Source organism: Vulpes vulpes, chromosome 1 (genome assembly GCF_048418805.1).
Source record: "Vulpes vulpes isolate BD-2025 chromosome 1, VulVul3, whole genome shotgun sequence".
Taxonomy (NCBI): Eukaryota; Metazoa; Chordata; class Mammalia; order Carnivora; family Canidae; genus Vulpes; species Vulpes vulpes.
Genome location: NC_132780.1, coordinates 103,048,401 through 103,064,364, shown reverse-complemented (window position 1 = coordinate 103,064,364; position 15,964 = coordinate 103,048,401). Strand labels below are relative to the sequence as shown.

Below are 15,964 nucleotides of genomic sequence, written 5' to 3'. Positions count from 1 at the left end.
AAACAAAACACATCTTAAACTCTAACAGAGCAGTCTAAGGAGACTTCCTTTCCATTAAAGGTGTGACTTAGAGTCCATGGAAAGAACACAATGATTTTGAGAAGGAGAAAAAAAAAAAAAAAAAAAAACCAAGAAGCACCATAATATCAAACTCCAGGAGGCAAGCTCATCTGAAAACTGCCTTTTGCAGAAGCTTTTCTTTACCCCATGCCCTACTGTGAACACCGTAAGGCTTTACCATCTGCTAGAAAAGGAAATTAGTGGTTGGGGTTAAAAACCTGGGAGTCCTCCAACCTCCCTGATCCCATCACTTTTTCCCTCTTCTGTCCATCATCATAATCACTCCCTTACAGAGACCTTCCATTTTGTGCACCTCTCACCCACAAATAGATTATCCCCTGACGGAATCTTAACCCTGGCTCAGTCTACCCGATCAGAACAACAAGCTAAGAGAAGACAACATTGCCTGGGTACACCTGACACGCATGGCCAAAGTCTCGAGTGGCTGTCAGTATTCCCCTAGTAAGTTTCCATTCCTACCCTCCAACATGACCACTTTATACCTTTATCAGCTTCCTTCCTCCTTTGAACAGATAATTTAATCCTCATTTCACTAACGGAAAATCTATACCGTCTTCCCAGCTCCCAATCTACCTTCACCTTTACCTGTATTTTCAGCGCTCACTCCTCTTACGTGCAGGCGATGTCCCTGCTACCTGTGGCCAGCCTCTGCACTCGCGCTTTCTTCTTTCATCCCATCTCTTCTCTCCCAAGTCTGCTTCTACAGTCACCCACTTGCTCTCCTCATTTTCCTCTGTTGAATCCTTCTCTTCAGCATATAAACATGGCACCCATCTTTTAAAAACCACCACAAGAGCAACCTTCCTTGATCCTGTGTCTTTCAACCATTTCTCTGCTCCCTTTTCTAACAAAAGGCCATTGAAGAACTGCCTCCACTTGCTCATGCCCTGTGTTCTCTTTAACCTAGTTTAAGCAGGCTTTCTTTTTTATTCTTGTCCACATCATCAGGATGACTTCACGTTTCCAGAACCAGGGTTTGTTCTTTGTGCTCAACCTCTGGACAGCATCCCACATAACTGACCTCTCTGAAATACTGCTGTGTCCTCAACTTGGCTTCTGGGATGCCACATTCTACTGGAACTTTAATCTAGTTACAACTAGTTTTAGCATCGTCTCTAAGATCAGGATCTTCCTATGCTTTTGGAGATACTACCTAAAATAAAAAACAAAGGTGGTATCTGATCTTACCTGGCAGGAAATAAGAGTGAAAAAAGGCATAAAACATACATTCAGAAGCTGTCGTTTCCCCTCAAAATTACTATGAAATAAGGCTTACATTTGAAACATTTATGCTTTTTGACTTGGGAATTCCACTTCCAAGGAGTCTTAGAAATCACACAAGTGGGCTGAAAAGCCCTATAATCCTGTGTATTTCTACATAATTTATAGAAGGGAAAAAACATGGATTCAAGCAGAAATATCTATAAATAGGGGAATATTTAAATGGAGGGGGGAATGGCAAAAAATATCCACGGTAGAATTGCAATTATACTGAAGGAAAAGTAGGTGTTTGTAAATGCATAGACGATAGTCTGGAAGGATATAAAAGGCAAAAAAAAAAAAAAAAAAAAGAACACACTTGTGGGATAATGAGTTACAGAGGGAAGAGAAGGATGATTTTCTTTATATGTATATAAAATCAAATCTATATTAAACAATATATAAGTTTTTATATATATACACTCACACATATTCTCTTGAACTTATTTCATAATAAGCATTAGAATCTAATAGTTCTAAAGTTTAGAATTTATAATATTAAAAAAAAAAAAAAAAAGATACCTGATGTGTGTTTATCTCTTTGGATTTTCCCTGATGACAAAAAGGGGACACCTCATGTCAACTGAGCTATTGTGTCAGTTTCTCAGGCCTCAAGTGAGAAACCTGTCTGGGCCGCCACTGGAGGGGCCCCCGGAGGGGCCCAGTGGGTCTCGTCTTCTGGGGCATGGAAACCAAAGGGCTCCAGGAGTCCAAGTCAGGGAGACTGCTTTTAAATTAAAGAATCTGGAGTTTCAACAACGTTTCCTCAGACTTCAGTGCCAGTGTCTCCTCTGACCACAGAAGTATTATGGCTACTTTGTCCTTCGTCCCCTTTGCTGAGATATTTTTATCCAAGACAGTTCTCTCTCGAGCCTGAAAAGCCTTGCGCTTGTCCTTAGCTGTCCTGCTACCCCAGCATAGCCTGCCCAGCAGCTCCCTCCCATGACACTGAAGACAGGTTCTGAGAAAGGAGGTGCTGGGCCACACAGAGGAGAGAGACCCCAGAAGGCTCTGAGGCCAGAAAAAAAATACAAAACAAAAAAATCCCACTCCACCTAAGATTCTTTCCTTGCGATCTGAAAAACAAAAATAATATCCCAGCTGCCTAATTCACTGCCCCAGGTGTGGCCTTCAGAAGCCACCCCGAGTCCTGTAGCTTATCCTTTCTGAGAACCCTAGGAACTCTCCACCCTACCCCTAGCCAGATCTTCAGTTTGAAACTGTGCAAAGAAAAATAACGTACCTGGTTTTTGGGAAACACTTTTGGGAAGTGAAGCAGTTCATAAGCTGCCATTCTGATAATGAAAGGATCTAATATTCTGATTTGATAAGGTTTGTAGATCAAGTTTAAAGCTGGTTTCTTCCAAAAACCGTTAGTGTTCTGAAATAGAAGAACAACACAAAATAGAACATTGTGGTCGTCCTTTTGGTTTTTTAAGTGGAAAAAAAAATGAAGGTAATCGGAAGGCAGATGGATGTTGCCAACTTACTATTTTGCCACCCGTCAACACTTCCCACAGCCACTTTAAGTCAAGCGGCTTAAAAGCAGTGAGAATCGCTGTAGTATTAGGATCATTGTGATTGGGATCTGAAAAAACAGATTCTGGATAAAAAAGTCGGAAGGTTGTCCTTCTCCCAACTTCCTCTTCATGTCCTAAAACAGGACCATTATTCATTCTGTGGGTAGTAAAACACAAAATATGTAGACCAAGTGCGTGAGCCAATTCCATCCCAGTTTCAGAGCTTTCAGAACAAACAGCAGCAGCCAGTGGTCCCAGGGCTTAAAGCTACAAGGCAACTGTTTTTTGTTTTTGTTTTTTTAAATACACAACAGCCAAGTAAATAATTCCCTTTCAAAAAACGGCTGCTTTTTCAAAATTAATTGTGGGGCCACTGGTAATTCAGTCCTACACCCAGGAAAACCAAAGTCTGCGTAAAACAAAATGGGAACCTAGAGCCACAGCATGCTAGGGTTAGAAGAGACCTAGGAGGGCCTGCAGACAGAACCCCCTGGATCGGGGCCCTGCAGTCCAGAGAGAAAGCTCCTTGCCCAGGGTTACACAGGGTGTGGCACACGGAGTGACGGGCAAGGGCTCTGAAGGTGATCTGAAGAGCCACCAAAACTGCGGAGCTCTGGAATCCATCTGAAACTGCCTCATTGCACCCAAGCAGATGCGACTGGCACAGCGAACTCCAGGGCCACAAAGACCCGCTGCTGGGTTTGCAGCCGCGGTGCCTCGTGCATCGGCCGAGGAGGCACAGGCTTTGTTTCCCCAACACCGGCCCCTGGGGGAGCGGTACGGTTTCCCCCTTTGCCCCCGGCTCCGTGTAACACAAGACGGTCCCAGTAACACTTGACACGACTTCCGTGAAGGCTGTGCCCGGGGCACTCCCCCACCAGGGGCTGCTGTGGGCCCGAGGAGCAGGTGTCTAGACCCAGCGGGGAAGGCCCTCGCGAGGGTCTCAAAATGGGCAGTGATCCGGGGAGCGTGGGGGCTTCCCCCCCCCCCACGCACCGCCCCACACAGCCCAGGATGACCTTACTGTGACCTTTCAGGGAGGAAAGCGAGAAGTGGCCTCGGCTCCCCGCTCCCCCGGGGGCTCCCCTGGCCACCCTCCAACACCAGGTCTCCGTCCCGCTGCAGGGGCCCAGCCCGCCTGGCGCCCCAGCCCCTCGCTCTACCCCGGGCCCGGCCCACGGCAGGCTCCGGCACCCCGACCTTTGCAAGAGGAGCAACCAGGGAAAGCCTCCTTCGAGTGCATACCATCTCCCCTACAGCTCCTTCCTGGACCCCACACAGAACTTCTCAAGACACTCCCCTGGCCTCCCCCTCTGTTCCCGTCATTCTCCTGCAGACCTCGCTGCCCAGGGCACCCCCAGATCCTGCCTCCAGCTCTGCTTCTGGGGAGCATGAGTGGGCTTCGGGGGGCCAGGCCCATAGCCAACTCCGCGTCCTCCTCTCGCAGGACCTCCGACCAGTGCTGCGCACAGCTGACAACCCTTCTCCTTTGAAACCCTCCTGACCTCACTGGTGGATCCTCTTCCATCTCTTTCACTCCCCACCCCCCCCCCCCTTTTTTACTCTACCTCCAAGCATAGAGTATGTCAAGACTCAGTCCTGGACCCTCTTCTCTCTTTCTTGGAAGTCTTGCCCAGACCGTGGTTTAAATTCCGCTAACAGGCTGCCTTGAACTTCCATCAAGCCTTGAACCTGTTCTCCACCTGCCGACCTGCCTCATCACCTCAAATCTAGAAGCATCTTAAACCGAACATGTTCACACAGGAATTTTGATTCTCCTCAAACATGTCCCTACCCTAGGCTTCTCCCGACTCAGTAAATGGTGCCTCGAGACCCTACCCAGTCAGTCTCTGAGGCCGGAAACCCAGAGGGGGACATCTGTTCCTTTAACCCCACCTCCGCTCACACTTAGAGTGACAAATCCTGGTAACTCCACCTCTAAGACACGTCTCCATCTATCCACTTACCTCTCTGTCGTGACAATCCTCTTCCAAGCCACCACCACCTGCCTGAATACAGCCACCCCCCTGGCCTCTTTGTTTCTATCCTTGTCCCTCATACCCCACTGTCCATGCTACAGCCAACATATTTTAAGAACAGAACCAGATCAATTTGCTCTCTTGCTTAAAAATCTTCAGCCTTCCTGTTGTACTTAAAATAAAATCCAAGTTGTAACCTCAGTTTATAGAGTCCCACACAGCCTGCTCCTTCCCTGACTCTTCAGCTTCTGATCCTGCCGCTCTCCCGGAGCCTGCCGCCCTCCCTCCTCACTGGTTTGCTTGCTCCTTCTCTCAAACCCAGGATCCTATCCTCCCCAGGACCTGCACTAACCATTCCCGCTGCCCGGACTGCTCTTCCCTCGTCTTCATGTGGCTGGTATAGACGATCACTGAGGTCCAGGTGGAGGTCTCCTCCTCAAAGTGGTCATCCATTCTAAGGTAGCTATTCCGTCATCTATCCCAGTATTGTCTGCACGGCCTTTATTTTTCTATTTCCTTATTTAATTTCTGTGTTCTCCCCCCTTCATGAGACTCCACAGGGAATAAGAACATTGTTATTTCTGCTCTACCCCCTGTGGCTAGAATTGTGCCTGGAATAGTAAGGAGACCTCATAAATATTTGCTAAGGAGATGATGTGACAATCTAGGCCTACCCTAGCCAACCACTGAGAGACCGCTTGTGTAATGGACTTAAATAGATCTAAGCATCTTCCTTTTAAAATGACAGTCGTACTAAAATAGAAAACCATACTCTTTAGCAACAATTCCAGATTAGCAAATAGGAACTATATTTACCTTATTATGACATCATAGGAGTCAATTTTTTCTCCTAATGTCTTATTCTTCAGCACTCCTCCATTACCAACCACCACGCACTTTTTACACGGCACACTGTTGGGCAAACAGACAAGCGAGAGGTTGAGACATCTTTCACGTAACTGGGTGATTCCAAGAATTCTTTCAGACTTTCCAGAGCCCGACACCAAATTTCACTTGTTGCATAGGTAGAAAAAGAACCAATTGTGACTTAAATGTCTAGGGATACATTAGACGCAAGATTCAAGAAATAACACTCCACAGGAAGTACATGATCGTTAGCAACTGACAGTTGCTTCTAAGTCCATACACAGTCCTCACGTGATTCTCCTAACCACCTACTGAGACAGGCACGCTCGATATTTCCATTTTACAAAGGAAGAAAGCATTCAGAGAGGTGCTGGCAAACATTTCAAAGTCGTACTCCCAAGAGGCAGAATCAGAATTTGCATCCAGATCCCAGGATGACAAAAATCACCACCTGGCCTGTGGTCCTGCGTGTTAATATTGATAGTGTGTTCACGTCGCATGCCCACTCTGAGCATCCTGAGATTCCAGCTCTGGGTCACGGCCACATCTTATCAGTGCGCGGACAGTTTGGAATCCGGTGGGGAAGGTGTAGCCTCCCTGGCCCTGCCCGTGAGCCCTTCAGTTCCCCAAACACGTACTGCTCCTTGGAGCTTAACCAACGTAAACTACAAGTTCACTCGGTGTTCCTGGCAGCTTTCGAGTAGATGACGAAGCGGGACCTCCTGCTGCTGGCGGGGATCAGCCCAGGGCCCCGGACTGTGTACCATCAGCTCTCCGCAGACCCGACCTGGCCTGGAGAAAGGACAACACAGATCATGTCCCTCTCCTTTGGGGGACGAGGCTACAGAGGGGAAGCCTGTTGAGCCTGGCTTTCCAAAGCCTTCATGACATGAAAGTGTAAAGAAAAACAAAACAAAACAAAACACTGCTTCTAGAAATCATGAAATAAAGCAGACCGGATGAACTCTAGACCATAAGGCTCTTCGGAAATTAATGAGTAGCAGAATCACAAGTACTGTAGCATCTGTCAACTTGGGGCTCCTGGGCGGCTCAACTGGAGGACCATGTGGCTCCTGACTTCCCGGCCGGGAGTTCAAGCCCCACATTGGGTGTAGAGATTACTTAAATAAACTTGAATGAATAAGTAATCCCAGAGAATACAGGAGTAACTAAAAAGAGCCGAGCGCTGGCCCTGTCGGGTTAAGAAGGGACAACGTACACGTTGCACCACAGATGCGTAAGTTGACTTTCCCCACTGGGATCTGCTGCTTAGCGCACCTATTTGGGAAGCTTTGAAGTGCTGGAAAATGCTCTTCTACGCATTTTGATTTGGGTCTCTTAGCTCCCCAACCGAAGAGTCACGTCCGACTCTGTCTATTTGGTCATACAAAGGAGAAGATCCAGAGCAGGGCAGGCGTCAGACTGGGTTAGGGCCACCTTGTCCGGGCACTCCTGGAGGACGTACCCCCAAAAACTCCCACCGTGGGCAGCCCACAAGGGGCTCGAGGATTCCAGGAAGGCGAGGTTCCCCCTGCTGCTCTGCTTGGCGACCAGGGACCCGGAGGGGAGGGGAACGCTGGCAAACAGCCCAAACCCTTTCCTTTGTGTGTGTGTGTGGGGGGGGGGGGACCCTCCTCCTCCTCCCCGGACTCACCCCGCCTGCTCTGTAACAAGGGCAAGTCTCACCCACACAGCTGGTCTGACTCTTCCAGAACCTTGGGGCTCATTTTAATGCACGTCAGGGGCTGGGCCTCCTGAGGCTGGCGCCACCCTCCCTGCCCCCGAGCGAGGCCGGCACCTCGAGCACCTCGGGGAGGACGGGACGGCGGCTCCCGACACCGCACGGGGCTGCGGGAGAAGAGCCCCAACTGGGGCACCGACCGGGCCTCCCCGTAGGCTGCGGCGCCCCGACCCCGCGCTCCCCGACACTTCCCGGTTTGCCCACGGGCGGCGGCGGCAGCGCGGAGGCCCGGGTCAAGGCAAGGTCAAAGCAAGGTCAAGGCAAGGTCAAGGCAAGGTCAAGGCAAGGTCAAGGCAAGGTCAAGGCGCCCCCGCCGGCCCGGGGCTGCCCCGCGGGGGGTGTTGAGGGGCCGCGGGTCCCCACCGCTCCCAGGGGGTGGCAGGGTCCCGGCTCGGAGCCCCCGGGCCTCCTGGGGAGGTGGCCGTCCCGCACGTCCCGCTGCGACGCCGGGAGGGAGTCCCGCTGCCGCGCCCCGCCCCCGCTGTGCGCCCCGCCCGGCCCCTGCCTGTGGTCGAGGCCCTGGGGCGCCCCGCGGGCTGCACCTGCGCGGGGGGGGGGGGGGGCAGGACGCGGGGCGCCGAGGCCCGAGCCCCCGGGGGCTGGAGAGCTGCCCCCGACCCCCCCCCCCCCCCCCCGCAAGCTCCTCCCGCGTCCTCAGGGGTGGGCGAGGCGAGGCGAGGCGAGGCGAGGCGCGGGGCCGGGCTTAGAGGGCTGCGACGCCCCAGCAGCGGAGGGAAGGGACCTGCGAGCTGCCCGGGGCGGCCCCGGCCACACCCCGCCCCCCACGGGCCGCCCCTCGTGCAGCCGCTCCTGAGCCGCGCTCCCACGAGGCCCCGCCGAGGCCGCCCGGGCCGGGCGGCAGGTCCCCGGTTCCCCGCTGCACCGCGAGGGCCCCCGCCCGGGGTCCCGAGGTCACGGGGTCCCCTGCCTCAGCCACCAGCACCCCCCCCTGCACACACCGAGGGCCAGGATCGTGGGGCCCGCGCCAGGCACGGAGCAGGCCTGGTGTCCCCAAGAGCCGGGCATCCCCGCGGCCCCGCCTGCCGACAACCTCACCCCACCCCCACCCCCCACCCCCGTTCCTCGAGCTCCCCCTTCCCCGCCAGGTCACGTCCCTCCTCTGCGGCCAAAGTCCCCGCCTCACACCCAGTCTGCGCATTTCCATAAAAGGAGGAACACGAAAAAACAAGAACACCATGAAAAGGTTGCTCTAATTGGTTTTAAAAACGGCTTGTCGGGGTGCCTGGGGGGCTCGGTGGTTGAGCGTCTCCCTTAGGCCCAGGGCGTGACCCTGGAGACCTGGGATCCCCCCTCGGGCTCCCCACACGGAGCCTGCTTCTCTCTCTGCCTGGGTCTCTGCCTCTCTGTGTCTCACGAATAAGTAAATCTTTTAAGTAAAAAAAGGATGTTCAATTGTGGGGTCTTTCTGGTCTTTTCTCTGCTTGTTAAAATGTGGAGGGAGGTGCTGAGAACAGGAGAAGTCTGCAGGCCTCCCTCCACCGTCCCTATAACCTCTCTGGGCCTCACTTCCCTCCCCTTTAGAGGGCTGGGCTGGACTAGGCCTCTGCGGGCTCCAGGATTCACCACTTTAGAGTCTGGTTCTCAGGCCAGGCAACACCGCCAGGGGAGGGGAGCATGAGTCATCGGGACTCTTCACAGGACAGCACGGTGCCCCCCTGTTCACCCGCCCCAACCTGCTGGGCCTTGCTCAGGAGAGAAGCTCAATGATACACGGGGAAAAGCCCAAGACTTATATTCCCTGTAAAAAGAGGAATAAAAATGGGTGATGCACATTTCCCATTGCATGGGGTCCCTGGTTCATAGAGAATCCCGGTTACAAAATTAGGGCAAAAGGCAATTTTCTGCAACGCAAGTATTTTCCTAACAGTTATGATTGCACATAAGGAGGCAAATGACTAATTACTAAGTGACCAAAAACTTAGAAAAAGAACAGGGGAGTCTGGTTTTTTGTTTTGTTTTGGTGGCCAGGGGGAGGGGGGGCAGTGGTTAGCAAAGGGAGGAGGCCAAGCAAAGAGCAAGCATGGGGCCGTGTAGCTCCAGGGGTCTTTCAGTGCCACGGCCGAACACACACACTCCTCTTCCCTTCCTCCCTTATTTCTCGCCCAAGTTCTTGACGGAAGTAGCTTTGGGGAAAGGTTCTCTCTGCCTCAGAGTTACATTAGTAACATTACCAGCCAATATGGCAAATAAAAGAAGTCCTTCATAGGAAATGTCACTTCATGGGCACAGGGTGAGTGGGGTGGGGGCAAGGTGGGGAAGCACCTGGGTGGCTCAGTCAGTTAAGCAGCTGACTCCTGATTTGGCTCAGGTCATTATCTTAGGGTCGCGGGATGGAACCCTACAACAGGCTCCTCAGTCAACTTGGGGTCTGCTTGAGCTTCTCTCTCCCTCTGCCCCTCTCCCTACTTACACACATGTGAGTAAAATATCTTTAAGAAAGGGGTCGCTTCATAAAAAAATAAAATTTTAAAATTAAAAAAAAAAAAGAAATGCCACTTCAAAATGTTCTACAAAAGCTTCCACAGACAACCAATTCTTCAAGAGACAAACCACGGCTGGCTTGGTCTAGGGTTACATAACTGACTTCAGAATCCTAAATATTTACCAGGCACAGAGAGACAGGTGGAGACCAGTGGCCCCTCAATAATCATGTTTCCTTTGTCCCTCAAAATAGGACTTTTTAAAATGTGGGCCACAGCCACTTTATTAATAATTTTTTTTTTTAGGCTTCATTCCTTGCCCAACTTCCAGCCACGTGTGGCCTGTGACTGTAGCCCTAACCGATGGGATGCAATCGGTGGCTGCTAGCAAATGTGAAACCATCAGTTTGCTCTGGGAGAAAAAAAAAGGGGGGATAGGAGAAGCCTGGTTTGTAGTGTTGCCAATTTCTCCAGGGTATAAATATTCCCCAAATGGCTCATTCACCTTCCTACTTTGATGACACTGAACATGGAACTGGAAAGAACTACAGCTCTCACGCTGGTGTCAACTGGCTCCAGCAGCTGAGGACCCTGGATGTCATCCAGTATTGTCTGTGACTTCTGGGCAATGTCCTTAGGCGGGTGGCAAGTCCTGACTGACAGAGGCAGGGCCTTGCCCTTGACTCCTCCCTCCTGGCCAGAATGCAGATGTGACTGCTGCAAGTCCAGCCATCACACCGCATACTGAGGAAGAAGCTGTGTATATAGGAACAGCAGACTCACGGTAGAATAGCCTAGGTCCCGGGGCACCTGGGGGGCTCAGTGCATGATCCCCAGGTCCTGGGATCAAATGCCGCATCGGGCTCCCTGCATGGAGCCTGCTTCTCCCTCTGCCTGTGTGTCTGCCTGTCTCTCATGAATAAATAAAACCTTTTAAAAAATTAAAAAAAAAAAAAAAAGAACAGTCCAGGTCCCTGCTGATCATAGCTAAGAACATGGCCCCAGGGGTGGGGTGGGGGGGGGGGGAAGGGAGTGTTGGTCAGTAGTAAAAATGACAAAGTGTGACCTAATGCACGTATGCCAAAGGTCTGCACAAAAACAATATCCTACCCATTAGAGTTTTATGAACTTTAGGTTAAAAAAGAACATACGTGGTTGCTGTTGAAAGGTGATAAAAATTTGAAATTAAGTTTATGGCACAGTTTCAGATTATAACAAGTAAGGACAAGCTTAAATGTGCAACATTTATGACATAATCCACAATTTGATAATGTGGGCTCCCACAGAAAAAGGAGATACGTTCAGACAAAACCTAGCACTGTTCTGGAAACCAACTCCATGTTCACACCTCCTCCAGTATCCTCACTTATGTATCTGCTAACGAGCACCTCTGTCCACTTGAGCAAGAGGAAAGATCCAGTCATTTCCCTTTGTAATGGAGGCCTGTACCGTCCCACTGGGCCACCTGCAGACCACCTGTACCATCCCACTGGGCCACTGGTCAGATCCTAAAATGTAGCTTTAAAATGTGTGAAGAGAGTCTACCTCCATCCAAGTAAGTACACCTGCAAAGGAGTCTATATTTAAGAGCAAGTTCATTCCCACAGGGCTCACATGACACCAGATTTTTCTACAAACTAAACTACCTCTTGTAGTCAGAAAACATTATCTGATCAAGCTGTTTGCCTCCCTCCTGTAAAATTCTGAATAAAAGGAAGAGAGTCGCTTCTGAAATCCAACACTCAAGTGAAACAAAAAGGATCCTCAGGAGCAGTTATAGGATACACAGGAAGGCAGAGGAAACAGCCCATGGAGGGGCCATGAGCTGGTTCACAGAGGCCAGGAATTAATTCTGCGGTAACAACAACTTGGACATGATGAATGTGGCTTAAAATATCCTGACCTGGAACTAGCATGGCTCACCACACACTCCCTGCAAACTTCTGAGACAATCAGTTAGGCAGCTCCTAAATTAGCTTTGTAGTGTTTATTGGACGTACCGTAGAAATACGTACTCGACGTTTTAGGTAGGCACAGATACGAAGAAACTTTCTTGAGTGAAGACGTTTTACATTGGGGCCCACATTTTGAACCACATTAGCTAAAACTAAAAGTAAACAAAAGCAAGGAAATCAACTCACTTGTCAAACTCATCAAAGAGATCACAACTCTGCAGTTTTGAAAGAGCGAGTCGAAAATATTCCGCTGGAAAACAAATGGAGTGGTATAAATAAAAGGATTCATGGCTTCTTAGGCACATAGTAAGCCATCTGTCCGCTTCCCTCCCCCAAGCCCATTTCAAACTGGTGCAGCTCCATGGATTTATTCTGTGGTGAAAATTAATGAGGCAACTGCAATCAGCCAGCACAGCTCAACAGGCACACTCAGAAGTGCTCTAAGGACACTTTCCAAAAACTCCAGGAAAAAGAGAGAGAGAGAGAGAGAGAGAGAGATGCTTAATTTGAAAACAATCATAAGAAAGTAATCCCCAAGAGACCAACATCAGATATTAAAAAATATAGCCTTTCAAACTGACATTCGTCTAGAAGCCAATATTTAGTAAGTTTAGGTGCAAATTATCAAATTCACTGCAATGCATTTTTGAGACACACACACACACACACACACCATACACATACACAAAATAAGGTCAGTTGAATATGCAAAATCTAATTCTGAAAACAAAGCGTGTCACCTCCTGGGCTCTGAGGGTCTCTCAAAAATAATCTACACCATCAAGCTACATAGAGCCGGTTCAGTGGCCAATAAGCAAAGAGGTGAACCATTTCGTCATTAGTAGATGGAGTAATTCTCGTTCAATTTAGCAAAAGTAAAGTAGCCACCAGTTAGCAAAATAAGACACCCAGAGCTAGAACTTAAATGGATGACATAAAACAAAACCCAGAGGCCAAGAGGCAAAAAGGGATTCAGGGAGGACGTTAACCCAACCCACAGGGTTATCCTGCTCATTCCACGCTGGAATAAAATAAGGCATCAGAACGTTATTCGGTATCCTAATAATACTACGGCTACACTGAAGTAAAAAGCAGAAGTTTCTCAATAAAAACAACAAACCTACCATTTTATTCTTAAATTCTTCGCTGCCTCAAAAAGGAGCAGGGATTTCTATGTTAAAATTTAATGCCCTTCATCCCATCCCCACATCATTTCCTTTAGAGATCATTACGAAGCAGAAAGATGAAAAGGCCTTACAATCACATCAACATGTGGCTCACATCAAACACCACTCACATTAAAAGGGTCGGGTAAAGAATGATATTACTGACCTGATGTTCTTATCCCATAGGGCAAATCAAACTTATCGCTACCATACAAGGAAGCAATCTTTTTAAAATCAGCTGCACACAGAAAAGGGTGAAACTGATGAAACCTGCAAGGAAAGGAAAAAGTGATTTTCCCAAATGCCTGCCCCCTCTGCAGCCCTTCTAAAATAATGGCTGATAAAAAAAATAAATAAATAAAATAAAATAACAGCTGATGACAACTGCAGTAGCGTGCTCGCCTTGATTACAGTGACCATATGTGAAGGTGTGATTATTATTTTAATTTAAAAAAATCACCTCCGATGATATTCAAACATCACACAGAATGGAATATGCAGTGGAACTACACAACCAGAACGGAAACACTTTCCAGGCTGTGGAACCAAAATTATGTCACAGCTTTAGGGGGGAGGGTTTGGGGGTGGGGTGGAGAGGGAAGGGGGGATCAAAATTTAAAATCAAACCAACAGTAAGTGATAAAATGTTATCCACAAAGGGAAAACAAAAGCATGGATGCTAAGCTGCTCCCAAATTTAAAACTACTGTAGGTACAAACTTATAAAAAGATGATAAAAGTTCAATGCACCAAGGATACAACACTGCTCTGATCTATTAAAACCTGCTCAGAAAAAAAAAAAAAAAGTACAACAAAACAAAATAAAAACAACAACAGTCTTGCTTAAGAACAAGGACGGTGGGCGTCCTGTCTGCTGTGCCCTGCACAGCCCCCCGGGCCCACTCAGGGGCCAGAGCCAGGCTGAAGAGAGCAGGACGTGCTCCGCCTCTGCCCCCGACTTTTAGCAGCCAGCACAGAGTAAGCAGGCTACTTATGGTTAATAAATGATTGAAGGAAGTTCAACTCCGTAGGACTTTTACGGAACCAGTAGGACATGGGGGGGGGGGGGGGAGAAAGTTTTTTTAATTAAAGGAACAAGTCAAACTATCCCCACACTTGGCCCCACTTTTCCAGTCTATCAGCTCTGCCCTCTTTTAGCCTAAAAACTGCAGGTGCAGATGAGAGCGCCTCGGAGGGGCTCGGGGGCTGCATCACACAAAGGCAATACGTGCTATATGTTGGCAAATTGAATTTAAACACAAAAACGTAAGTTTTTAAAAAGGCAACGAAGAGCAGTGGAGTAGGGGTGACAGTGTGCCGCTCAGGAGCCACTAACCTGGGACAAGGGTGGAGTTAGACCTCATGGCGTGTTCAGACTCTGGATGAGCCCTCCCTGCACCTGTGCCCCAGACTTAGTGGGGACAGTGATACCGGTCCCGGGGGGGGGGGGGGCAGCCTTATTTAAATACCTGGGTTCCCAGGTAAAACGTTATTTATCCCCAGTGTCTACTGGGTTCCAAAGTAAAACCTATTTCTTAACTACAGGTCATGGTAAAAAAAAAAAAAAAAGAAAAAAAAGAAAAAAAAAAAAAGCCTAAAACCTAACTGGACACACACCCATGGGAAGGCCAGAGGCAGCCACGGCGCAGCTGTGATCAGATGCAGAAATGTCCGATGAAGCTGCAGTCTCCTAGAGAGTTGATGGTAAAGGAATGTGTAGCCCCACAAGGTTAGGAACCAGTAAGGAAAAGGGGCAGGGAGAGAATTAAGAGAACACACGGGTTTTTGATCCTTAATGGCCAAAGTGTTAAAAAGCCTGTCCCTGTTTTATATAATTAAATGTGACCAGACTGTCATTTATTTCTATTTCTCTAGAAGCACGTTGACCAGCAACGTGTCAGAGTTGAGGGGACAGAGGGAAAGAGTATTGGTGGATATCGTGCAACTCCTGACAACCCCATAACGATCATGATTTACATTCCCAGGACCTCACTGAAATCCAGTCCCTCAAAGTCAGGAAAAACTTCTCGTCACAGAAGTTTAACCTAAAGGCAAAGGAGAAACAGCCCCAGAACACGAAGGGTGGGAAATCACATGGGAACAACCAAGGAGGAAATACAACCCTGAGAAACAGTTCACTGGGGTCTATAATCCGACACAAACAGGCCTCTCTAATCTCACCTGTGAGAGGAGCACTGGGCTGACTGAGCTCTTCAAGGCCTTTGCTGCAAATAGATGCAGATCTGACTAAAAGCACAAAAAGGAGGCTGGATATTCAAGCTCTTCCCTAAACACAGAGTGTCGACTTTCTACCACAAGGATTTACATGGGGGGGGGGGGGGGTTGAAAAATGATCACAAACGCATTTTGAACATTTTGTGGGTCAAGTTCTTTTGTTATTTTTACCTCAGGAGAGAGGCAAAAGCTGGCTTCGCTAAACAAGGCTGGATCTTATTTCTCCGCTTCATTTCCACAGGTGGCACCCTAGGAGACAAAGTAGGCTCAGTCAGAAACCGGAACCCGGCAGCCCGCCCCCAGGAAAGCCAAGGCCCTGGGAGTCCGCTCGGTGCCCGCGCCGGGAGGACGCCTTCTCCCAGAAGCCCCCGAGAGGACAGTCCCTTGCGTATGTCTGAGGACGCCGGACACGAGGCACGAGACTGAGAAAGGCCGAGGTGGCAAGCCACCTGGAAATAATTCACTGAGCAGGGAACAAAGGGCCTTCGAGAAGGCCTAGGATTACCACACTGTGGACGCCACAAGGAGGCTGACTTTTCAGAAGTGCCCCCACCCAGAGCCTGAGCAGCCCGTCCTCCGGCCCCATCTGGGGACACCTGCCACAGAGACACAGACCTGCAGCTCCCCAGACAAGCCTTGTCATCTGGACGCCACAAATCCCACTATTCAGAGTCCTATGGGACTCTCCTCTGTTCCTGGCACAGGTTAGGCCCTTCTGGG

At 49.4% G+C, this 15,964-nt stretch overlaps 1 protein-coding gene across 35 annotated transcripts in view; it reads right to left on the bottom strand.

Moving 5' to 3' along the window:
- The window catches only part of ST3GAL6 (ST3 beta-galactoside alpha-2,3-sialyltransferase 6), a 54,872-nt gene that overhangs the window by 5,297 nt on the left and 33,611 nt on the right, over positions 1–15,964 (bottom strand). For 33 of the 35 annotated variants that reach the window (XR_011994457.1, XM_072721384.1, XM_072721441.1 and 30 more), the window contains 6 exons: positions 15,416–15,493; positions 13,177–13,280; positions 12,031–12,094; positions 5,657–5,752; positions 2,832–3,018; positions 2,585–2,722 (listed from right to left, as the gene is read on the bottom strand). Coding sequence is in view for 33 of the 35 variants with exons in the window: in XM_072721384.1 (XP_072577485.1) it covers positions 2,585–2,722; positions 2,832–3,018; positions 5,657–5,752; positions 12,031–12,094; positions 13,177–13,280; positions 15,416–15,493 (667 nt within the window). In the remaining 2 variants the exon portion in view is untranslated. Of the gene's footprint in view, positions 1–1,102; positions 1,235–2,584; positions 2,723–2,831; positions 3,019–5,656; positions 5,753–12,030; positions 12,095–13,176; positions 13,281–15,415; positions 15,494–15,964 lie in introns of all 35 variants that reach the window. The other 2 variants (XR_011994473.1, XM_072721527.1) reach the window with 2 other exon arrangements.